This window comes from Monopterus albus, unplaced genomic scaffold (assembly GCF_001952655.1).
Source record: "Monopterus albus unplaced genomic scaffold, M_albus_1.0 scaffold172.1, whole genome shotgun sequence".
NCBI classification, from domain to species: Eukaryota; Metazoa; Chordata; class Actinopteri; order Synbranchiformes; family Synbranchidae; genus Monopterus; species Monopterus albus.
Window position 1 is genome coordinate 538,725 of NW_018128052.1, and position 25,335 is coordinate 564,059.

General features: G+C 40.8%; 3 protein-coding genes across 4 annotated transcripts in view; 2 read left to right on the top strand and 1 right to left on the bottom strand.

The window, feature by feature from the left end:
- The window catches only part of sugp1 (SURP and G patch domain containing 1), a 10,394-nt gene extending 6,168 nt beyond the window's left edge, over positions 1-4,226 (bottom strand). Inside the window, exons 1-9 of the mRNA XM_020616205.1 lie at positions 4,102-4,226; positions 3,483-3,648; positions 3,202-3,308; positions 2,544-2,792; positions 2,263-2,386; positions 2,075-2,175; positions 1,175-1,298; positions 731-1,059; positions 300-406 (exon numbers count right to left, since the gene is read on the bottom strand). Of these exons, the coding sequence (XP_020471861.1) occupies positions 300-406; positions 731-1,059; positions 1,175-1,298; positions 2,075-2,175; positions 2,263-2,386; positions 2,544-2,792; positions 3,202-3,308; positions 3,483-3,648; positions 4,102-4,120 (1,326 nt within the window). The 5' untranslated portion in view covers positions 4,121-4,226. The remainder of the gene's footprint in view (positions 1-299; positions 407-730; positions 1,060-1,174; positions 1,299-2,074; positions 2,176-2,262; positions 2,387-2,543; positions 2,793-3,201; positions 3,309-3,482; positions 3,649-4,101) is intronic.
- A 1,528-nt stretch (positions 4,227-5,754) lies between these two features.
- rnf126 (ring finger protein 126) lies at positions 5,755-10,922 on the top strand. 2 transcript variants are annotated; one of them, XM_020616210.1, is made up of 9 exons: positions 5,755-5,887; positions 6,869-6,927; positions 7,050-7,074; positions 7,163-7,401; positions 7,780-7,848; positions 7,929-7,998; positions 8,395-8,488; positions 9,224-9,339; positions 9,852-10,922. In XM_020616210.1, exons 1-9 carry the CDS (start codon positions 5,813-5,815, stop codon positions 10,008-10,010), a joined length of 906 nt encoding a protein of 301 aa, XP_020471866.1. In that variant the 5' UTR covers positions 5,755-5,812; the 3' UTR covers positions 10,011-10,922. The 2 variants fall into 2 exon arrangements, with proteins under 2 accessions (XP_020471866.1, XP_020471865.1); XM_020616209.1 differs by having other exon boundaries at positions 7,014-7,074; positions 9,852-10,920.
- A 2,896-nt stretch (positions 10,923-13,818) lies between these two features.
- Positions 13,819-25,335, top strand: part of LOC109969328 (potassium/sodium hyperpolarization-activated cyclic nucleotide-gated channel 2) — a 29,785-nt gene continuing 18,268 nt past the window's right edge. The window contains exons 1-3 of the mRNA XM_020616142.1: positions 13,819-14,933; positions 17,494-17,917; positions 19,928-20,089. Coding sequence (XP_020471798.1) covers positions 13,954-14,933; positions 17,494-17,917; positions 19,928-20,089 — 1,566 coding nt within the window. The 5' untranslated portion in view covers positions 13,819-13,953. The remainder of the gene's footprint in view (positions 14,934-17,493; positions 17,918-19,927; positions 20,090-25,335) is intronic.

A 25,335-nucleotide genomic window follows, 5' to 3' on the forward strand; every position in this document is an offset into this window, starting at 1 on the left:
TAGAACCATCTCAGGGATGATCAGAAGAAATGGACAGCACCTAAGTTAAATATATGAGTGTCACAGCAAAGGGTCTGAATACTTATGACCATGTGATATTTCAGTTTTTCTTTTTTAATAAATCTGCAAAAATGTCAAAAATTCTGTGTTTTTCTGTCAATATGGGGTGCTGTGTGTACAGTAATGAGGAAAAAAATGAACTTAAATGATTTTAGCATATGGCTGCAATATAACAAAGAGTGAAAAATTTAAGGGGGTCTGAATACTTTCCGTACCCACTGTAGCTGGCATTTACCTACCTCTTGTTGTTCTTTGATTTGTTTCCTCTGGTCATCAGACAGTTCTGTCACTCCAACCAGACCAAGAGGTTTCCCCTTCTTATAACCCAGACCTTGCAACTCCTTAGCTGTAACGCAGATCACCACAAACTTACACATTAATTAATAATCTACTGGATCAGCTGAAGGTGTGAGAAAAATAGCAAATTAAAATCTATCCATCTAAAATGATAATAGTACTAATCTCTTGACAATAATCTCAGTATCTTCTATCTCTCTTACCAAATGCATTAGTATTAGCATGTACAAGCTGGAAAAAAATAGTGATACTACCTTGAAAAAGAATAGCAATACATTTAGGTTTTATGCCCCAGAAGTACAAATAAACCAATATATATATGTGCACATTTGTACGGTGCACATATGTAAAAACACAAGTTCATGTGCTGTACCAGAGAGAGAGGGTGTGTCAGGGTCTGGAACAGTAACCTCCTGAGGAATAACAATGGGAGGAATGGGCAAGTCGACTTTGTCATCTTCAGACCCCCATCTGCTCTTTCTCTTTCGTTTGACAGGCGGGGTTTCTGACATCTGACTGCTGGTTAGAGATGCTGGGTTCAGAGGTGGGGGGATTCCTTGTACTGGTGGTGAACATGGTCCCTGAACATCTGTTTTTGACTCAGCTATTAGAAGTGAAGAGCTCCGGGAGGCTGCAGCTTGATACTCCTGTAGTTTCTCTTTGTAGAAGCGATGCGCTGGATTTTGATGATCATATAAAAAACTGAAGGAGGAACAGAAGGTATTTTGTTTGAGGTGCATGATAAGGCAAAAACCTACAGAGTAAAGCCAGGCTTTATAAAAATAAAACCACATATGGGAAAGTCAAAGTGAATGACCTGAAGGAAGGGTTGTCATGGTTGCGCTCAGCAGCAATGGCTTCCATCTCGGGGCCACCCTCCGCCACAAACCTGGCCAGCTTCTCAGCCATCTGCTGGGTTTCCGCATCCACTGGGGGGGAGACTTTAAGCAGCCTATCAGTACTGGGAGTCAATTCACACTCTACTATTGTACCGTATTCAATTGGCTCTCACACACCACCAGTCTAGAGCCAATAGGGAATAAGAAGAGGAAGGAGGGAGGAGGAGCAAGTAACAGGGGTGGTGAATGGGGAACTTTATGGATGTGAGGATTTACTACAACAAATGAAGAGCAAATAAAGCCCAGAGAGGTTCCACCACATATCGTATTGGCTAAAATGTATCTGCCTGTGTTGGGCACAATTAGACTAGAGTCTTTACTCCATCTTTAAAATCTTAATACGACCCAATTGTCACAACTTAGGTGTGGACAAACCATATATATATTACAATTTACAGGCTGTTAGTAGCTTCCCAAGTCCAATAAAAAAACACATGTTGTTTGTTAAAACACAAGAGAATATGAGACCAACAATAAAAAGCCAGCTGAAGGCTTCTGTCAATAACAGATTCAAGTTATAAGCCTCAAAGAAAAATTGAGAAAGCCAGTGAGAATTTCAAGCTGCTCCTGCCCAGGTCACCATAACAGGTCAGTTAAGGACTCTATTATAGTAATGTATCTGTGAGGGAAGGGTCTGAAGTAGTGTATACTGGATATTAAAGAGTGTGATAATAATAATCATCGCTAAAAATGTCCCTGCATGAAGTCATATTGTTAACTTTCCACCCCCTTTCAAATCCATTTTCATATTTCTGAGGGGAAATGTTAGAAAGAGAAAAAGGAGAGAAATGACAGAGGGTGAGAAGAGGCAATCTTACCATTATTTGATGTATTCTGAGGTCTTAAAAAGTCCCTTCTCAACTCTGCAACTTGTTTTTTGTAATAGAGGTGCTCCAAGCTGCTCTTATCATATAAAAAACTGAAAGGCAAGGATAATTGGTGAAAACTTTTAAGTTTGAAAACACCGTATAAGTATTTGGATAAACTAAAATGTCTTCGTACTTACAAGAAAACAGGATTGTCCTTGTAGTCCTCCTTGGCTCTTCTCTCCAGCTCAGGACCCCCTTCTGCCACAAAAGAGGCCATCTTGTCGATAATGAGTCTGGTGTCTGTATCCTCTGGGGGAGAGACTTTAAGCAGGGTATGAGTACATTTACCATAAAGGCACCTATGACAATATGCCAAACACAAGGCAGCTGTACCACTGGAGTATGCAGAAGATGCACTGAAATGTTCAAGCCATGGAGTTGCCCAGTGAAATACTAGAAAACACAGGCCTTAAATTACCTTTCATGTCTAAGAATCTGGAGTAATCATACTCCTCTTCCTCATCTTCATCATCTGGAGAACAAAACACACTTGGCCTCTGGCTGAGAACAAGATTCTTCTTGGGCTGTGAGAAGGTTTTGAACTGATTAAGCATGCTACTGACTCCAAGGCCAGGCCGTTTGCCAACAAGGATGCTCTTTTTTTGAAGTGAATTTCGGCCTGGTGACATGGTTGAGGTTGACGAAGTTTTGATCTCACTTGTGGAACCTTGAAAGAAGAAGAAACAGGAGGACATACTGTATTTAGAAAAAACTTGAAGTAGCCTTACTATTATTTTTTCTGCTATTAATAGTTCCTTCTCAACATGTGACAAGTAATCAACACAAATAAAGAACTGCTTAGTCTCCTATTATATTACTCTAATCTAGTTACCTTGGGTCAAGAGGATACTCTCTTAAAAGAGCCTCTACCGCCCACTCTATACAGCTGTCAAGGACCTCTTTATTGTTTTTTCCACAAGCCTAAACTACAAGGTCACATATATTTTTTCTACATTCCAGTGTTGCTGTACTACAATGCACTGTAAACACCACAGTAATACATTACTTATAGTAAGGACATAACAAAAACATGACGGAAATATTTTGGTCAAAACTGTGCAAATTAAGATACTAACCAGCAGAACCATTGTTGGACTTCTCCTTCTGCATCTTCATGAACTGCTGTAAGAAGCTTCCATCATTTGCGAATTTGTTTGAGGATGCTCCTTGAACACTGGGAGAACTATTGGGATGAGTCATCAATATTAGTCTAAGTCAGTGTAAAAACAGCCTGCATTACAATACTTACTAGCAGTACCTCACATAGTGTTAATAGAAAAATAAAGGAAATCCCATTTGTTTAACGTTTACGTGTCTGTGACATAGTGTACTTACAGGCTCATAAGTGTATTGTTACCTTGGAGGTAGCGGTGTGCTGGTGGCTTCCTTCACTTTTGCTTGCTCTGCCATTCTGTCCTCAATCTCCTTCTTCTTCTGAGCTATGAGCTTCTCTTGACGGAGAATATTCATATTCATCTTATTTTTCTGCGGCTGGAGAGACTTGGACTTCCATCCTCCCCGCCCTAAAAAGAAAATGCAATATATGACAACAGTAATCATGTTATACAGGCGTGGACATAGTAACATATTGCAAATACTGATCGCAGATAAATATAATGCAATTATATGTGATATCGTAGCGCCGCTATGTCGCGTTAGTTAGCATTACAGTTTGGTATAAAAGAATAAACACCTTTTAAATACTGTTTATAAAAACAGCCATGTCACTAAATATGAATATTATGTGTTTCAAATCTTAGGAAAGATTGGTATACGTGTGGAGTTAAGTAAATATAATGCAGGGTGTTTTATTTGATAACTAGCTAGTCCGACAGCTAGCTAACGCTGTAACGTTACACTGGTTACGCCAAGAAATCAGTCCAACGCCTGCATAAGCTACAGTAGGTTTCCTGGCTACCCAGCTAACACAGTTCTTTGGCGTTAGCACCTCAACCACATTCACAATAAAGATTTACCCGCATCGCTGGACTCCATATTCGTTTCGAATGGAAAATTATATTTCGAAAACAAGGCTCACTGACTACAACAAGGCCTCTAGCTTGGAAGCGCAGTCCGCTACTTCGTATGCTAGAACAAGAACAGGACTTCCGGTCATAGCTTGACCAAAATAAAAGTTTTATGTCTACCATAAACAGTATAATCAAAAATCTACAAGACCCCAGGCACCAATTAAAACGCTACATCTTTGCACTAAAGTCTCAATAATACTGTGAAAAATTAAAATAAATTCACAGAGTCCCTGAAATTACATTTCAAGACATGCACTTTGACATCATATCATCAACAAACCCGTTTTACCACTATGACAGCCCCTGTAGGAACCTTTTGATAAAACATATACATACTGTACAGTTACCCCCTCAGTACTGACCTATTATGTACACTTGTACAAAGCAATGTAATTCAGCAGTGGTGGAAAGTATCCAAGAATATTACCCAAGTACAATTTTGAGGTATCTGTACATCACCTAAGCCTTTTCATTTTCTGATACTTTTTACATTGACTTTACTACATTTAAGAGGAAATATTATACTTTTTACTCCTCTTCATTTACGCAATAGCTTTAGTTACTAGTTAGTTTTCAGAATCAAATTAACAAAACAAAATACATTAATAAGACTTTACTGATCACTGGCAAGAAATTCACAAGCTACTTAGTAGTAATTCAAACAGTAAGCATATAAGGCAGTTAACATTACCTTTAAATGCAACATCAAATGTGGTGTACAATAATGCATCAATATATATAACCCAATAATGTGATATACATTCACGTGAAATAAGCCATTGTGAATAATGAGTGCTTTTACTTTTGGTAGGCTAATATAAGAAGGCTATATTTTGATTTAATACTCTTGTACATTAAGTAACATTTTTAATACAGAACTTTTAGCCTACTTGTAGCAGTGTTTTGTTTTTTTTAGTTTTATTTTTTATGCACTGTGATTACTAAAGTACAGAATCTGAGAATCTCCTCCACTACAACAGCCTAAAACCTTCTCTTAGTACACATGGTATGGTATCACATTATGTATATACAGAGACATAGGCCTATATTCTGTCCCCATCATGTACAGTATGTAAACAGGGCTGGACAGTATGTAATTTTGACTTTCAAAATATGAACTTAAACTTTACAAAACATGATTTATTGCACAATAATATAAAAAAGATTGCATTTTACTATTCAGCCTAACATAGGCTACTGGTAACTTAAAGTAAATATACCAAAAAACTCTTGAAAACTGTACTTTGATATTGTACTAATATTTGGAATAGTCTTTGTCCTTAGAAATGCAATAAGATTTGTACTACAAGCTTAGCACTCACATTCTATGGAAGAATTATAGCAGGTTTGCCTAATTTACACTGTAATATATATATTACTTGTATTAACCATAATATATGTCTTTATGATTTAAACGTTGCAAATAGACATAATAGAATGATATTACTTGTTTGTTTTTTTGTTTATTGTACTGTAAATAGATGTTTAATGCGAGACTTTTGTGCTTTTATTTTAAAGGACAATGCTAAACAGGAAGACTTTCTCTTAGTAATTAATTTTAATAACATGGTAACTTTATTTTTCGTTTGCAAACACCAGGCTTTCTTGTCCCTTGTCACTACCCGTCCGTACCTACGAACTGATGTACTACTAAGAAATGGCAGAAGCTCCTACACGGCCCTGCCGGTTTTTTTGTCACCGGTGCTCAGCAGAGATTACTCCACGTTTACCGGTAATGATGAAAGAGACATATTTGCGTTACTGAAGAGTGAGAAAATATTTTTGGGCTTGTTAAGTTTTTATGCTTGTGGCGCATCGCTTCTGTTTAGCTACGCTAGTTTACTTAGTTAGCCCCATAAGCATCAATGGTCTAAGTTAGAGTGACAGCTGAGTGGTAGCAATTGAGTTGGCGGGTACACCCACATCAGGATCTCGTGATTGAGAGACACAATTTAAGCTTTACCATAGTAACGTTATGCTGAATAGAGCTTATCTTCACAGCTTGACGGATCTCATAGTGGCGCCGTTTAATGTCCGCAAGCTAGCTAGCCTTAACATCAGAAAGCGTAGTTTAACATTTTTAGGCAGATGATGTTTCCCTCAGGGGGCGATTAGCTGATTTTGTTTTTCATTTAATGAATTTAGGTCAGCTAATACAAAACCTCCACATGGCATATTGTGTTTGTTCTTCAAAGATGAGTAAAACTTGCACAATATCACTAGCGTCAGTTTAATGTTCCTAACTTAGCTGTTGTAACTGCCACAGCAGTCTGTTGTTAAAGTTTTCATAGGAATGTTCTTGAATGTTAAAGTGACAGTTACTTTATATACAGCCTGCACGCACAGGAAATTATATTTACTGATCAGAAATGTTCACACTGTATTATATATGCAGAATGTGACATTTACAATACATTAAGCTGACTTAATGTAGTGGAAACAAGACATCTGTGATAAATGGTATTGATTGCCCTTATGGTATACATCAACATTGGCATGTCTGTACTTCACAGACATATTTATTCTACCATGGCACAATTTTGCAGCAGCACATAGCCTCCAAAATGACTTTCTAAACTTTATAACTAGGGTAGGACTTTATGCAGATCTGCTGAATTACTGTGTAGCTCAGTGTGCCTAATAAACAGGCAGCTGTTCTATATTCGTCACAGCTTATACACACTAGATACTCACGCTGATATTTTCACTGTAGGACTACACCTGTCCACGCTGTGAGTCTGGCTTCATTGAAGAACTGCCAGAGGAAAGAAGGTTTGGAGGATTATTGTGTGTCTCATGAATTTAAGTGGGTTTTGGAGTCTTTGCTTTTCACTTTCTTCACCATTGTGTTCATGCAGTACTGAAAATGCATCTGCATCCATATCCTCCTCCAGTGATCAGAACCACCCAGCCTTTGAGGTCAGTGGGACTCACAAAATCAAACCATGTAGAAAAACATTTTGCTCATTGCACCATTATGTGACATTCCCTCTGTCTTTGAAACTAGAACATGGATCAACAGCACTTATTCACATTTCCTTCTGGGTATGGCTCATTTGCCCTTGGAATTTTCGATGAAAATTTGGACATTCGAACGCGACTGCCGACAGAGGACAACCGAGAGACAGAAAACAGGAGAGAGCGGGAAATGGCATCACGTCAACGATACAGTGCACGGCAACCACGGGGTCGACATGTTCCTCGACGACAGGGTACACGCCATGAAGGAGTACCCACATTAGAGGGGTGAGACATTTCAGTAGTATAGTGTATGTGGTAGGTTGTTGTGGGACATAAGAAGGTACACATAACAATTTGCTTATTTTGTATGTGGATAATACATGTTTTTATGTTGTGATAGACAATACTGCACCATAAATCAAATTTTCATAGTTTTAGAGTATCCAATATTACCATGTTAATAGCAAAGTACTGCCACTCCTATAAATATTACCATCTGTACTGAATAATAATATACTGTGTTTGTCACCATAACATTATAAATATGTACAATGTTTTCCCTTTGTGCAATTAGGCAAGAAAATAATTTGAATTTCTTACTTTAATGGAACAAATGCTCCTTAGAGTGTTATTTTACTGTGTTGTTTTTTTTTCCTGATACAGAATTATCCAGCAGCTAGTAAATGGAATCATAGCACCTACAGCCATGCCAAATATTGGGATGGGACCATGGTAAGCACAGAAGCACACACACGTTTGTTTTGTTTTTTTGTGTCGCTGAGTTGAAAAAATGTTATGTTTTTGCTTTGCAGGGGTATGCTACATTCCAATCCAATGGACTACGCCTGGGGTGCCAATGGACTTGATGCTATCATTACACAGGTGCAAAATGTGTTCTTTGTTTTAATTACATTTGAAATAAAACTGCTTATTGGTCAGGTAGCTACCTGTCCCAAAACCTTTTTCAGTGGGCCCCTAGAGCTCTTTCCATTTACAGTGTCATAATTAATAATTGATGATATATTTTAGTATTTACATTTATTTTATAGCAACATATTGATAACAGACTCCATGGTCCTAAAATGTTTCGTTTTTTACCTTTTAAAGACGTGTCCTTTGTTTTGTTGTTGTTTTAAATTAAGTATACATGGAAAGTTCTCTGACATTAGCAACACTGTAGATCTTCAGCTGGCAATGACTTAAAGATGACATTTAGACAAACCTTCTCCCCATACACTTTCACAGCCTTTTATTGTGATTCTAATCTTTTTCACTTAGTTATTGAACCAGTTTGAGAACACGGGTCCTCCTCCTGCAGACAGAGAGAAGATAAAGAGTTTACCCACAATCTCCATCACAGAGGAACATGTGGGTAAGTCCTCTAATGTTTCCCAAGTGCTCACTTGTAGTTACTCATTCGTTCTTTCATACCCATTCTGCACCAGAAGCAACTCTGTTTCGGTTTTTTTGAGTTCTCTTTAAGAAAAGAGCAAAAAGGTTTTTGCTTAGCTTCTATCAAAGGCCTTTTTAGAGCATTGCCCGCTTCCTTGTATTTTGTCTCAGTTCACCCAGTTACTGTCTTTCATGGGTCATAGTGTATTTGGGTTCCACACATCAGCCTTTGAAATCCCTCCACCCTGTCGACAATAAGAGGATGGATATCATCTGAAAACATCTCAGTCACCAAAGCACTTATTTCTTCCTGTCGTTTGTTGTCACACGAGTGTTTCGGAGCAACAAATCCAGTCTTTTTGCTGCTGAAGCTCCAAATTTGTTGTGGTGATGTTGTGAAGGACTCATCATCGTGCTGGTAGAACCATGAAAGAACTGTAGCTTCATCGTGCATTATGAGCACTCAACATTGTTGTCCAACTGCTTTTTTTTTTTTGCTGAATTAACCAACGTATCTCCTGTCTGACAGTACTTCCTGTTACCTACAGAAATATCTTTAAAAATGTTTTTGATTTATTATATATTATTAATTTTTCAATATGCTATTGACCTTTTCGCCTAATTGAATAATCGATTATTCACACACATTCTTTCTGTTTGTCTGTCTATATGAAACACACACACAAAGACAGTATGCCATTTTCTGTTTGTACAGGTGCTGGTTTAGAGTGTCCTGTGTGCAAAGACGACTACCGTGTTGAGGAGCGTGTTAGACAACTGCCATGCAATCATTTGTTTCACAATGACTGTATAGTACCATGGCTGGAACAGGTATGTGTGTCTGTCAAGGATGTCCCAAACACATCTGCATGATTTCCATCAGACACAGTAATTTTTTTCGCCATTTGTCGTTATTTTCATTAACGTACCTAGCTTTCTAGAAAGATGACATTCCCATTCTTAATCCTGCCTTTTAAGCCTGGATTGGTCAGTTGCTGCTCTGACTGGGGGAAACAGCTGTCACCTGACCTGTATGAACTGCTGAACACATCGTAGAAATGGTGGCATCAGGGTCAGGAATCAGGCTGTTATTTGAGTGTCTACCGTATGTGAATTGGATTGGCTTTTCTAAGTGTGCACAGTGCAGTTGTATTATGTTGGGAAAATATTTGATTGGTGCTCTGCTCATTGAATGATTCAGGTTGGAGGCTGAATTAAAAACATCTGCACCTGAAGCACAACTGGATACCATTACATATCCAGTACAAAATAGTCATGTGAATTTGTTAATGTACTGATGTTGAGCAGACTAATTACTTTTGCCTGTTCTTGTTTCCCCACAGCATGATACATGTCCTGTGTGCAGGAAGAGTCTTAGCGGACATAACACAGCCACAGACCCACCGGGGTTATCAGGAATGAACTTCTCCCCCTCCTCCTCCTCCTCCTCTTCTTCCTCGCCCAGCTCACCTAGCAATGAGAATGCTGCCAGCAACTCATAGATTTTCCCCCGTCACCACTACTTCTCATCTGAAAACCTCACACGCAGCTGAGACCTAAAGCCTCTTCTCTCCCACAGAGACCAGGACAGTTGTCTGTCTCAGTCCTAGGCAATGCTATGAATCAAGGTGAACTCTGGATCTGTTGCAGAGTATTAGTCATCATTCCTCCCCCCTGTGTTAAACGGACACTCGGTCCAGCTTCTGCTGCTACTGGGAGGTGGGACTAGGCACTGGTGAAGGAGGATCCACAAAGGCAGTGAATAATAATAATAAAAGTGCGGTGGTGACCTGAACTGGTGGAGAGTTTGAGCCTTTTTGATGGAGACGTCTTTGCCACAAAGCTGGGACACATTTTATATTTAAAAGACAAAATGCTCTTTTTAAAAAACACACACTGACACACACATTGCCTGTAGTGGTGCAATCATAGATGTGTAGATAGAGAACTTGTGTTAACTGTCAGCCACTGTACAGCCAATGGATCAACCTTGTGGAATGGAAACTGAGTGTATGCATCAGATTTTTTTTTTATTTGCACCAAATTCTGTCTGATATTGAGACTGTGAATTTGGCCAAACTACTGAACAAAAATATTAGTGTCTTTTAGGGTGTATTTTTGTTTGCTTTGGGTTCTTTTGTTATAATTCAACCCAGTGTATTTTGTGTATCTTGGCAAGGTGAAGATACTCACAGCTCAAGAGTGGACACATTTTTATTTCTCAAGTGAAAATTTCACAAATGTACTTATTTATTGAACTCTTGCCCAAGACTGAGCAATGTAAAAAAGACATGGAAACAGACATGGGATCATCTCACCTCTATGGACAAATGTGTTTAACAAAACAAGTGTTTATTACTTTATTTACTGATTTTTCGTACAGTCACAATAAAGTGCTAAAACAACAGATTTTCAGGTTTGTGTTGCTAATGTACAGTTCCAATGCCAGTATGGGAATTGGCTGGAAATATGAGCTATGACTAAATTACTCAAAGTCCAGTGGTTTATTTGCAATGAAAATGTAATCCTGCTGGTACTGTTGCTCCAGGAGGTTAGATTTTACACACTTAATAATGCTTCTACATCGATCAGACCCAGTTGTTTTTGGTCGGTGCGACCTTGTGCAGTCACCAGGAGAAAGATCACAGCTCAGCCATTTACTTGCCAAGGAGAGAGGAATGAAGTAAACGGCATACATCATCTTTAACAGGTCAACCTTAGAACTGTGGTGCTGGCGAAACTCAAAATTAATGTTGGAAAATAAAATCACTCAAAAATCTGCAAGGACCTCCATGAGAACGGATAGCATACCATTCTTGTATTGAGGCCATGAGTGCGACAAAGACGTATTTGTCGAGCGAGCCCTGATATTTTTTGCAGATTTTAACAAGCAGGTGGTGGGTGAATCATCAGATCAGTAACCTGTGAAGTTTATATTCAAATAGATAGGAATAACAAGTTAAATTTATATTCTTGAAACTCCCAAAGCTGCCAAAGCAAATAGTCGAGGTGTTGCCTCCCACTGCAAATATAAAAAGCTAATTTGACTTTGACAGAACAGAGGCTCTCGTTGAGTAATGCTGCCTTCATTTGTTGTTGTTGATTCTGTTTTTACTAGTGCGGCACATTTGTGCGTCTGGTGCTCCACATCAATAAGGTCACCTCTTAATCTTCCTTATATAGGTTAACACTCGTAGGAGGCGATTTCTGCTCCTGTGCTGTATTGTAACATGTTTCTAAGCCATTAATACCACTTGCCCAATTGCCTGGAGTTGAATAGTTATTTTAATTTTATTGCTGGTTAAAGTGAATGTCTTTTTTGGTCTGTCATTTGTTGAAAACTATTTTGAGTGTCCCACACTGCATCAACCTTATCAGGAGATTAGGCTGAAGCTTGGTATAGCTGTGTAGTTTTGACTAATGAAGCAGAGGTAGGGGAAGGGGTTGGAGACAGCTCATGCTTATGACTTCCCAGCACTGATATCAAAAGTTAGGTCAATTCCAGCAAGATGATTTAACTTGAAGTGGAACTTTGTGTAGATTTTTCAAGAAAGGTTAGTCGGGGATGATATGTAATGTGTAAATTCTCTGCTATTGCTAAGTATTTATGTGTAAAACCAAGCTACTATTCACATATAACCAAACCAAAACTAACAGGCTACCATGGCCCAGGTATGATGTTCTGTAGCTTTGGCCACTGGCACAAACATGCATTCAGAGCACCTTATATACAAATGCATTTCCTTCCAACAGATATGCTAATGGAAATGCATTTAGTAATGCTCTACACACCTGGAACCCGCTATTTTTATGCTCATACCATGCAGTTTAAGCCATAGCATCATTTAGCCCATTAGTGATGCTGAACCTGCATCAATCTGTCAGTGTTTGCAGTACATCAATACCTCTACTGTGCTTGCTGACCCTTGTTACAGGTGGTATCTGCATGGATTATGCAGTAGCTGACTAAGCTGCCTCTGTCTCTGAATGTTAAAGCATTGTCAACTGCCAAAAGAGGACGCGAATGGCTAATTGATTACTCCTTGAGTGCTTTTTTGTGTTTTTATGGGCTTGATGCTGCACTTTTAGATAGTAAGGGCCAAGAAAACAGTCCTACAAGTTTTTGTTCCTTGGACTGTGCATTTTCAGCCAATGCACGTGTCCTTTCCGGCACCTCTAAGCTACCAAAAATACACTTGAGGATCAAAATCAAGTGTCCACAGGATTTCCTCATGTCCTAAAAACGTCTAAAATCCAATAATCTGAATTTTAGGCCTTAAAAAGTCTTAAAACGTCTTAAATATGATTTTGATAGGTCTTAAAAATTGTTAAGTTGATTATTTAAATTCTGATGTTACTTCTACTGTATGCCACATTAACTTACATAAAGTAAAGTTTAAAAAAACTGTTATTTGTCCCTTTTTTGGGAGGGATTTGCACCCTGGATTTAGGTCTTAAATTGCTTTCAAAGTGGTCTAAAAAGTTCTTTAAAAGATTCAATTTTAACTTGATGAAACCTGCAGAAACCCTGGTCCATAGCCCTGGTGAGACGTGTGACACTATGTGACACTATGTTCCCTGTGGGGGAGGAATACAGGGATGTGTGATCATAAGTTCACATTCAGGGTAGACAACTGGACCTAGGCTGTGCATGTTCCTGTTTCTGACCTGTATGTCTTTGACAAAGTTTGAAGCTTCTGTTGTGTCATAAACTAGTAAACACTTGTCTTAAACCTTCTGTGCTCTCCGTGTATGGCCACTAGGGCGCACTAAACACCAACTAAGGGTGACATCAATTAAGGGAGGGTGTCATTGAAAACACCTAATAAAACATATGACATCATTTGAGTTTTCATTAACACGTGGTAATTAAACTTTTGATGTTAGTATATCCCCTGATTGCGAACACGTTAAACATCTATTTCCGTGTGATTATCTGGATAGAGCTACTCGAGGCATTTGAAACTTTTGGTGATGACTAAGAGGCCTCAGCTGGAAATTTATTGAACTGAATTAGCAGCAGGATAAGCTAATAGTTTAATGATATCTGACGCAGTTAAAGGGTTCATTACATTGATGCCTGAGCATCTCTAATACATAGAGTGAAAGTATATGCAAAGAAGTCACGTTCACCCCTCCCTCTGTTGGCCTCCCCTGTCTCTCTCTCTCTCTGCTTCTTCTCTCACAATCCTCTCTGTCTCTGATTGGTTTTCTCCAAAGATAATTGGAGGCAAAATTTGACATGCTCAATGTCATGGATAGGAATGAGGTGTCACCGGCATCTCCTGCCACCATGAAAAAGAAGGCGGTGGGCGGAGCCACATCAACGCACCCAAGGTTGCTGCGTCCAAATGCACAAGAAGCAACAACGGCCTGAACTGTCTGGAGTCCGGTTCCTCTGCCGCACCGAGCGGTAAGCAGCCCGGTGTGGCCAGCAACGTCGTGATGGAGGAGACGGAGGACGGAGAAGAGGAGTCCAAGTTTCAGCATCCACGGTTGCGCCGAGCCGGGGGGGGCGGCAGTGGCGGAGGTGGAGGAGGAGGAGGCGGCGGCAGTATCAGGATGAAGAACTTTACGCCAGGAGGGGGAGCCTCGTCCTCGGCTTCCAAGAGAAACTCCAACAAGGAGCCCTGCCTTACGCACACAGAGGACGCTGCTGTTTCTCCACGGCCCACTGCTGCCTCCAGCGCTACCCAGACACAGACACTCTGTCCGAGCGATGCTGCCCAGCGCGGAGAGACCAGCAGAGCATCTGGGGCGGAGGAGTCGGAATCTGCGGTAGCGGGAGAGGTTTTAAACGCGACAGCGGGTGATGGTTGCAACAACGTTGCTCCAATTTGCAGCATGAAATGCAACAAAAACGGAGAATGCAGGAGGGACTCGGGTACCGGGAGCCTGCGCTCAATCATCTCCAAACAAGAGAAGCAGACAGGAGGGTCGGGGAGGGCCGAGGACGGAGGGAGCACCAAACGAGGAGCGTGTAACTCGACTACCGCCAGCATGGACGGCTCGATCACACCAGGCGGGTCCCTCACCGGGGGGCATGGAGGACTGGCAAACACCGACGCTACTCCCGTATCCGGTGATGTGCCCGAGAAGAAGGACTCCAAGGTGTCCTTCTCTAACGCACCAAGCCGGAAAGCCTCATCCTCACTGCATGGCCCGACTCAGACTCAGATCCAGCAGCCCAGGAACTCTGTCACTTTCCAAAAGCCCGAGGATGGACCACCAATTGTGCCCGCCGAGGATGCGGAACCTCGAGGCAGCCAAGCCAGCTTTATGCAGCGGCAGTTTAGTAGTATGCTGCAGCCTGGAGTTAACAAATTCTCCTTACGCATGTATGGTAGTCAAAAAGCAGTGGAGAAAGAGCAGGAGAGGGTCAAATCAGCTGGGAACTGGATTATCCACCCTTACAGCGACTTCAGGTAAGAGCTGCTGCTAGTGGCAAGTTGAAAGTTGAGGGGGCCATATGGGTCCTCTTTGTTATCTACAACTTACTTTATAGTGAGTAACAGCTGTGACTCCATCATGGAAACACATGTGTGGTTATTGTTCAAGGTTTCTGATTTGTGATTGAGTCCGTGGAGATCTGAATCGATGCATCGCAACGTGCTGCCATTAATCTCCAAACAACCTGTTGTAAGGCGAAGTGACTTGAGCAAAGTGTCCTTTCAAGGCTGTAAACAAATCCTATTCCAGTCTGTGTGTACAGTAGCATGCCTAGGATGCTCAACAAGCTCGGCCTGCTAACACATCTCGACTTTTCGTTGCAGTACGCTCACGTTTAACAGAGGACAACGCTGCGATGCTAATTCGCGTTCATTTAAAAGGACACTATTTTCACAGATTCGTTGTCCTATAAGCTATGCTCTGCGACAAGAGCTGGATGTAGCCTATATATGAGTGTATGCGATGCACTCAGTAATGGAATGTCACCTTGAGCCAAGTGTGCAAAAACCCCAAGCATGCTCACTGGAGACATATCCGCCTGTAAGACTCCCTGAATCCTGCTTTAATGACGGATTCGCCCTGTTTGTCTCTTCAACACCGATAACCAGGCTGGACATCCAGCAGCTATTTTGTCATAGAAATATTTTGGGAAATCTACGTGACAAGAAGGCTCCTCGTGAGCTGGGCTTGGTAACATAAGCCCATAAGCCCTTTATTTGACATTTACCAGTCGCTGAATTGGATTTGGGTCAGAAAATCAGTGGGTTTTAGTTGAGCCTGTGTGGTTTGGCTTCAGCACCACAGGGAGTGGACAGCTCTCTTCTAATTTGCAGCACTACGTGTAAACCTCCCCGTGTTTGGCCCGTTTGTAGCGATCACATAACGTCGAGTAGGTCGACCACTACGGCTACACCGGAGACGTCTTAAACAGCAGAGATGTGACATGAAGACAGGCCACTCATGGAGACTTTTCTTTGTCACGTAAACGCCCACACGGTGAGAGGCAACAGCTGCTCTCCTCTGGTTCTTACGTTAATGCATAAATACCTAAAGCAGTAAAGTTGCTCTTCCAGGGGGTATCATTGTTGCCGTGGAGTGGAGTCAGAGCTTGTTGCATAAGTCGCTGTGTAATGACTCAGCGCTGCACCTGTCCTGCAGAGATGACACCGACGGACTCAAACCTCACTACTTTTACTTTGTAGCTCCCATTTACCAAAGTTCCACATCACTACTGGCAGAGAGTAGCAAGACGGTCGCCTTCTTGGCTCCCATGCGTACTGCAAAGTCGATAAGAGCTCCAAATGCAAACTAACCAGAATGTTGTTGCTCGGTCCATTTCATCAGCTTAAAACACACTTAGCATTGTTTATCAGCTTAATACTTAGTTTAGTCTGCTAAGAAAATCGCTTATTTGGGGTCTCCCTAACTGTAAAACAGTTTTATACAATGAATATGCTCTACATGTGTGATTGGTGTTGACAGTACCCTATTTTTTATGTAGCACTACCCCTCATCAAATCCAAATATAAAGTAGATAAATAAGTAACACAAAATCTAAGGCACTTTAAGCAGCAAATGCAGAGATATAATAAAAATATATAAGAATATAACAGAGAATGCATGCTGCATGGGAGCAACATGTCCAGCAGTCAACAGTCAAATGAGTCTGGATGAATGACATCATGAACTGAAACATGAGGTCTAATTTACCACAAACATACAGTAACATGAACAGTAATAGACTGCATATTTCATTCTTAGCAATTACTTTTTTTGCAAACACACTTAATGTAGTGTTTATGCATAGCCCATATAAAATACAAAACGTGAAACAAATTCAATGTTTGTGTGGTTGTTTCAGTATTTTGTTACCTTCATCAAACGCCATTTGTGTGCAGAGGATTACCACTTCAGTACTTTTCAACATAGGCCACCTCAATTTTAAAAAGATTAGTGAAAAAAATGCTATTTATAATAGTTTGTGGGGCCCTAAATAGCGAGGAAGTAAAGCTGGGATCAACAGAACAGAAGAGTTAAGAAAGGTGGATGAAACGTTCTTGTCTTTAAGTCCATCACTTAAACATTCAGAATGAAGCCTGATGAGAAGATTTAGTCATAGAAAAGAAAACCTACCAGGGAAAAACCATCATCAGTTATGCTTATAAAATTATTATTATTATTTTATTTTACCACAAGATAAACTCTCATGAGCAGGTCAAAGCATATGATTTTGTGTGTTGCATTATTTGCAACAAGAAAACAGAAAAATAGCTTTTAACAAGTGATTATGTGAATTCCTCTCATTACTCTGCGTGTTCAGGCAGACAAAATGTAGCTCCTGTAGAGTGTTTACACTTTTCCATCTCAGGTTAGGAAGTCTCTTGTGCTCAGCTCAACTTTCCACAGCAACTCCTTTTTCTTATCTGACTCTATTTTTATTTTCCCCCTCCTCCCCCTTTCCCCCTCCTGTATGCCACACACACCCATGTAAACACACTATCATGTACACACTTCAACTGCACACACGCCTGCTAGGTTCTACTGGGATTTCACAATGTTGCTGTTTATGGTGGGCAACCTGATTATCATCCCCGTCGGGATCACCTTCTTCAAGGAAGAGACCACTGCTCCCTGGATCATCTTCAATGTGATCTCTGACACCTTCTTCCTCATGGACCTGGTGCTCAACTTTCGCACTGGAATCATCATTGAGGACAACTCGGACATCATTTTGGACCCTAAAACCATTAAGATGAAGTACCTAAAAACTTGGTTCATTGTGGACTTTGTCTCCTCCATCCCAGTGGATTACATATTCCTCATAGTGGAGAAGGGAATCGACTCAGAGGTGTACAAGACTGCTCGGGCCCTGAGGATTGTCCGCTTTACCAAGATCCTAAGTCTCCTGAGGTTGTTGAGGCTCTCCAGATTAATACGTTACATTCACCAATGGGAAGAGGTATGTATTTCATGACTGTGCAAGTAAATATTATATTAGTTCTGATCACACAACTCTTAGCCACAGAGTCAGAAACACTCAAAGTAGTCAGTGATAAAAGGTCACTGACTGGCCACCAGTACGCTGATGTTGGCTTGTAACCAGACCAACAATCTGCTTTTCTGTCCACCTGCTCTCCTCTGCCTGCGGGATCAGAATTTACGTTCTCACCTGTCACCCAGTGAGAAATGTATGGTGCCAGCAGGATGTTTGGACTTTAACAAACTTTACATTCTAATTACTGTTATTATCACACAACTACCCCCTACCTCCCTGTCTGACCTGACAGTCCCACAGGCAGCATCAGGTGGTCTAATAAGCAGCCTATTGCCAAGGTAAATACTGTTAAACAATTAAGGCACCAAAGGAAGAGCAGGTGGGGTAGAGGGTGATGATAATATGTGGCATGAGGAAGGGTATTGACTGTGATTATATGTGTCACTAATTGTTCATTTAAAGTGACTGCAGCGGTTAGGTAAGCTAGTGTTTTTCCAGAGGCCTGCCCTGCAGACTTTGGATGTGAAGATGGGTCCTGTTGCTACAGTAGCAAGTCCCTGCATCTCCTAGGCTGAACTTAAAGACCCAGTCCTCCCCTTCCTGGCCACTTGGCTTTTATTTACTCTATGAAGGCTGCACTCTGTTCCAGCCTCTCCTCAGACTCCTTTCTCAAACGTATTAGAGCAGCTTGGGAGACAAGAGGTCCTACAATGTCATTGGATCTTTTGACTTTATGTTTATCCCAGTATTGGCATTTAGCAATGGTGAGCATTGGGGCTTGGCTGCTCACTTGACCTTTGGATAATTGGATTTCTGAAGATATGATGTGATACACATACATACACACAATGGTGCATGATGGGAAATGATACTTGGCATGCATGGAGAATGGAAGCCGAGATGTGGTGAAGAGTGAGACACTGACACAGACAATAACCACTTTCAAATGGCTGTCTCTTTGGTATTATTAATCATCAGTGGATTTTGAAAATCCAAGAATTATTTTTTGTTCCAGTAACTTTCTGGGAGCCGTTCATGGCGCTGAGCACATCCGCTGTGTCCAGTAAAGTTTCTCTCATCCATCTTCAGTTGTGACAAAAGACTCCTTTATCAGTTAATGACTGATAAAAACAGATAGTCAAAAACCTGTAAAGGTTAAAGCACCATTTAGAAAGATGAGCATGTTTTTTTGTGTCTAGTCTGATTCTTCATCACTCTTCATCACATTGAGTATCACTGTTCCATCAGCTGCACTGACTAAAAAATTATCCATGTCTCACTCCATTATACTAAACTTTATCAAACAATGTCAGCTGTTCTTACTACAAAAACAACAGTGATTTATAAAGATATAGGCCTTATAACTACAATAACATTACCGTGTTTAAGCAGTCATCAAGCTGTTAAGTACAAACATGGGGCGGTTTGTTGAAGTCAGTTAGGCGATAGATTGGCCTAAGTGACTGTCTGGTGACTGAGGATGATTGATTTGTGAGATGACAAAGACAGTTGATAAGACTCAAGATGGTCCCTGTCTATCATCCTGTGTGTTTGAATGTGTGTATTTGTACATGTTGGCATGGCTGTCTTTGCTGTTAGTATATCTTTGTGCCCGCAGGCCTACGTGAGCATTTTGTGTGTGTGACTGGAATTCGTGTGCGTGTTTGAGCCTCGATTGATGTCATGTGTCTTCGTGTAACAGATGTCTTGTTGTGTTTGACCTGGGACTGATGGGAACCTGTCTCCCTTACTCATTAATCAAACTTAATCCAGCAGAGACAGTGGAGTGGAGTGGGTTAGCCAGTCCTGCCAGTGAGATGAATTGAAGGTCTTAAGTATTTGACATAGTTCATACCCAAAATACAACTGTAATATGAAGTGTTGTGTCTCTTTATGTTTATCCAACTTATTTGGTATCTTTTCATCTCTCAGCCTGCAGTTTAAACCCCTTTCTGTTTTATTGTCTCACTCCAGATCTTCCATATGACATATGACCTGGCTAGTGCTGTGATGCGGATCATTAATCTGATTGCTATGATGCTGCTGCTGTGTCACTGGGACGGCTGCCTACAGTTCCTGGTTCCCATGCTGCAAGACTTCCCCTCTGACTGCTGGGTGTCCCTGAACAAGATGGAGGTATGGGTCAGGGAAGTTACACATTTGAGCTAAATGCTAACACCAGCATGCTAACAAGATCAGGTATATTAGGTGTGTTTCTACCTGGCTCAGGTATGTTGTTTACCATGTTCGCCATCTTAGGTTAGAGTGTTAGCACGGATAATGGGATTGTCATTCATTTTGCAGGTTTTTGAGAGTTGGACAAAGGAAACATCAGGGGAACTTGAAAGTCGATATTATTCATTGCTAAGATTTTGTGTCAATCCATAGAAAATGCTGAAATATTTTACACTAGAAATAAAACCAGTGGATCATGAAAGTCATTAGAATTTGTCCTCTAGGACTGCAACTATGTGGAAAACATTCCTGAACAATCTATCCAACAGCTGTGAAGCTGTTTCAGTCCAGATCAAAGTGGTGGTCTGACATTTCCATCCCCGGCGCCATGCTGTTAGCGTGGCTAAAAATGTAGGGTCCTGTAGGTTAGCAGTGATAGGTATAGTGTAATTTGGATGAGTTGGGTCCACTTTGAAAGCAGAGCACTGCACTATTCAGAGAACTATCATTATCTTAAGTGATGTCTGTTGCAATTATGCTAGTACTGATTGAGGATGAAAAGTCAGTGTTTTGTTCCAATAAATCAAGAAAATGACTTGTATCACTGTCCTCTGCAGTAGCAGTCCGTTGTTGAGCCAGACGTAAAAAAAAACAACTTTAGGATACCAATGATTCATTCATTTTCTACCGTTTAGTCCCTGAATGAGGTCACGCCAGAGCCAATCCCGGCCAGCAATCGGGCAAAGGCGGGGTACACCCTGGACAGGTCGACAATCCATCGCAGGGCTAACACATAGACAAACAACTACACACACGCACTCCTATGGGCAATTTAGAGACACCAATCACCCCAAGCTGCATCTCTGGGAGGAAGCCAGAGTACGTGGGGAGAACCCACGCAAGCACAGGGAGAACATGCAAACTCCACACAGAAAGGGTCCCAGGTGGGGCCTGAATCCGGAACCTTCTCGCTGTGAGGCAACGGTGCTAACCACTGCGCCACCATGCTGCCTGATACCAACAATCTGAAAGAGAAAGCAAAGAGATTTATGCACACCTCTAGATCCCCCTGTACCTCCTCTTCAGCATGGTGGGGCGATGACAGGAAAGATAAAAGGGGAAAACAGAGGGATGAGGAGGAATAAGGACAGGCAGCTGGGCTCTTTGTTGCCATGTCTCTGTCAGAGAGATAAAAGCTGGTTGTTTATAGGTTTGTCTGTCAGCCCAGCTTTTTACTGAGTGAGGGGAAACCACATGAAACCAGACACAAGCCACAGGTCTACAATGAGGTTTAAAACAAACTAGGCTGACCATGACTACTTGTAAATTTCAGATTTTAAGTATTTTTTTGCATTAGAACAGTTTTATTACTGTACAAAAGCAATTCTGGTTAAAAAAAAAAGAAACGTGATGAGAATAAATATCCTCTTTCCTGCTAGTGAAAGGAAAGGAGTTCCTTCTTGTTTAATGTGCCAGGCACGAACATACTGCAGTTTTACTGGCATTATTTTGTAGAGCCTGACAAAATCATTTTTTTACAATATTGACCGGGATCTCAGTATCAATAGTGGGGATATTTTGAGATGAAGACCTGAGAATAATAAAAAAAAAAGACAAAAGAGCTGCCAATACTTACTATGGTGTCCAAACAGAGACATTTGCTTTTTATTTCCACTGCTAAAACAGTCACTTTACAATACAGTGTAACTCTAAGATCATAAAAACACAACACTGATGCTACACATATCTCAGTACTGCAATAACCAGAATGCAAAACAAAGCAAAAGCAAATACAAATTGTAACAGTGTCTCCTTGAATACAAAAAATAAAAGCAAAATAATAAAGTTAATATAATTAGAGCTAAAGTAATAGACAATTAATTAATTAGTCCACTGACAAAAAATAATCAGCAACCATTCTGATAATCAATTAATTCATTTTTCAAACAAGAATACTAAACATTCAGTAGTTCCAGCATTCATTGAGACAATTCAGTGTTTTTAAATTGTTGCAAGCTGAAAGTCTTTGTTACGGTTTAGTCCCCCTCACCAGGAGGGCGAGGGAGAACTGGGGTTGGACTCAAGATGGCTGACCCAGGTGCTAGTACAAAAAAGGTGGTTTAATGGAAAAAAAACAACATGACAACATAACAGGGTCCATAATACATACAAGGGAAGGGCAGGGATGACTAAGGAGACCAGGACAAATAGGTACACATACACATCAATGGCAGGAATCAGGAGAGCAAAGAATGAGAATGGACAGGTGAACAAAAAGAACTAACGTAAACAATGTAATCCACAGCACAGGGACTGTCAGTGTGGAAGACAAAGCATTGCTAACCGCATAATTAGCATGATAAGGTCAAGCCAAAACGCACAGGAACTGTCAGCGTAGCATCTTAAACACGTCTAAAAATGCGGGTCAAACATAACATTTATCTTACTTTGGGTAAGTATTGTCCGTTACTTGTCGCAATGATCCGCCCCAGGCAGAGCGTCTGCCCGAGGTATAAATAAGGAGGAAAACTAATCAGCGGGATGCACCCCAGCTGTGTGCACCGACAAACGAGTCGCCAATTACCGAGTGCAACACAGCTGAGGTGCAGAATCCCGCAGATCAAGAAAATAGAGGAGAGAAAGGTGGAGGAGAGGCAGCAGCCGTCGAGCGGACCTGACACTTTGGGTTCTGCTCTGTTAGTCAAATCAAGAATCAAGAGTCAAGAATCCTCATTGTCATTATACATAGCACAATGAATTTTTTTCCGGCAGCTCTCGGATTAAAAGACAGACATATTATTTACATAACACACAATTGTATAAGTAAATATAAAAATATGAACAAATAAAAAGGGATGTATGGGACCTAATCAGGTCAGCAGCATGTTAGCAGCAAGAGTGTAGTAATGAAACAAGCAATGTGAAAACACCATCTTGGGCTCTGAGAAATTGTGATGGGCTTTTTTCACATTGTTTTCACATTTTGTACATTAAATCAATTCAATCAATTAATGGAGAATATAATCAACAGATTTATCTGTAATAAAAATAATGATTTGATATAGTCCTACATGTATTATTAATACGCTGACATGCAGCAGTACTCAGTTTCTCAGTATAGGCTTTGCTTTTGTTGTTTGCATGGTGCAACAGCTTTTCAAGAAAACTTGAATCTTTCTGTTGTTAAAACCTCTATGAAACACAAGACAACCATCTTGTGCAGTGTTTGAAGTGCAGGACGATGAAGTTTTGGGCTGACAGGACACTGACTCCTCCATTGCACTTTCCCTTTGTATAATTGAAGGTGGTCAATCCCTAGAGCACAGTCGCTCCCAAACTGAACAGCCACTTCGGCGTAGTACAGGCTGCCTACAGCCACCTGAGTCCAACCCCCTATGGACTGGCTGACAACTTGTAACATTAGCCATTGTGTTGCAGCTAGGCCATACATCAAGGCTTGAACCCTACAGAGAATCTCTGCTTGTGTGTCATCCACAGACTGGGCCCATGGAGGGCGTCGAGAACACTATGTAACACCAGATGACATCCACCAAACAGTAATTGGATTCAGTTCAACTTGTAATACCATGGGGAACATAGGTTGTTTTTGCAATACAACTTCCACCCATTAATTTCATTGAGTTTATATTTAGCATTAGTTTTACGCAGCCCTGTCAGCCATAAAGTTAATTTCCATTGCAGAGTGTGGTTTGGAGTACAGAGGCGACTGGGTAATAATAGTGACAGCAGCGTTAACTGACAGACACAGGGTGTACAGTTTCAACTCTGTAATTACAGCTGTGCGTGTATGCATCCCTTACCGTATCCACATCACAGAGATGTCTCTTTCCTATTATCCCCCACTGCTACAGTATCAGCAGGAGGGGGCTTTGCAATACTGCAGTCTGCTAACTCAGAGAAGACAAGCTGTTAATCACTATGTATGGTGTTAATTCACTTTATTTACTCACCACATCTAGTTTGACCAAACTGTATTACAGGTCTGTTGCTCGATGCTGCAGATTTGATTTGAACTACTCACTAGTTTTGGAACATTGTGTAAACATGAAAAGTGAAAGCTGCTATCCAGCTTCTGTAAATGGCCAAAAAATTAGTTCATAATCAGAATCAGAATCAGCTTTATTGGCCAGGGGTCGGACACATGAGGAATTTGACTCTGGTACATCGGCTCTCAATGTGTATGTACATATCCCCATGCAGGGTGCAAGTAAACAGCAAACCCGGCTGTGTAATATAACAAAATAAGCAGTATTAACAAGTACTGTTACTGCACTTAATCATTACTCAAGCAGCAGTGACTTTTACTTGTGTTGAAAACAATTCAAGTAGCTCACAGTGAAAGGACCAATGTGGCATCCTGACTGTGACCATTTCCAAAACAAATCCTCAGTCAGCAGTGCTTTCTGCTTTAGCATCATTTCATGTATTGAAGATGGTTTTCTCATAGATCACCTAAAAAAAGTTCAAAGTAAACCTAATGGGGCTTCCTCCAGACAGGGCCAGAACAGCAGAACTGTAGACTAAACTGTCATTAAGGCCTTTCCAAACACAACACAATAAAGTAGCCAAACCAGGCAGCAGCTACTATGACTACAGGCTGAAGTCAGTGCAAATGTATCTTAAAGTGCAGTGTCGCTGACGGCTGCTCGATGCTGGCTTCTACAAATCCTGGCTCTAATCAACTCCCATTCAAAGGGCAACAACTTCTCTCTAGAAATACTATTTCAGTGACCTCCTAAGTCAATATTAAGTCAGAATTTTGTGCAGACACATAGTTTTACTGAAGAAGTTACACTAATAGGACCCTCAGAGAATAGTGCCTTGTTTCTGTAAGCTTTATGTAACGTGATAATGATACCTGGTCTGTCAGCATAGTTTAAATTGGTTAATATTAGCAATAAGTGCTATATATGCATTATACAGTCCATCAGCTAGCCTGCTAATTAGACAGCATATTCTGTAGTGTTTCTCTAGGTGAGGTTGATATTGCTGTTATCAAGCACAACATTTAGCAAGTAGCTGAAATCACTTGGCAATGTGTAATATAACATTTTTTAGTTCAGAAAATAGCATTAGGGACATGTGATTTCAATAAGTTAGAGTTTGGCTCAAGGTAGCAGGGCAAAGGCAAACCCTAATCTGAAGGTTCCTGTCTCCAAGTGGAAAGGTTGGGGGGGGGGGGGGGG

What these genes read in the sequence shown, in the direction of transcription:
- rnf126 (XM_020616209.1), top strand. Translation starts at nt 5,813, where the DNA reads ATGGCAGAAGCTCCTACACGGCCCTGCCGGTTTTTTTGTCACCGGTGC. An exon ending in AATATTGGGATGGGACCATG is followed by an intron (nt 7,849 to 7,928) that starts GTAAGCACAGAA and finishes TTTGCTTTGCAG; the next exon opens with GGGTATGCTACATTCCAATC. An exon ending in TAGTACCATGGCTGGAACAG is followed by an intron (nt 9,340 to 9,851) that starts GTATGTGTGTCT and finishes GTTTCCCCACAG; the next exon opens with CATGATACATGTCCTGTGTG.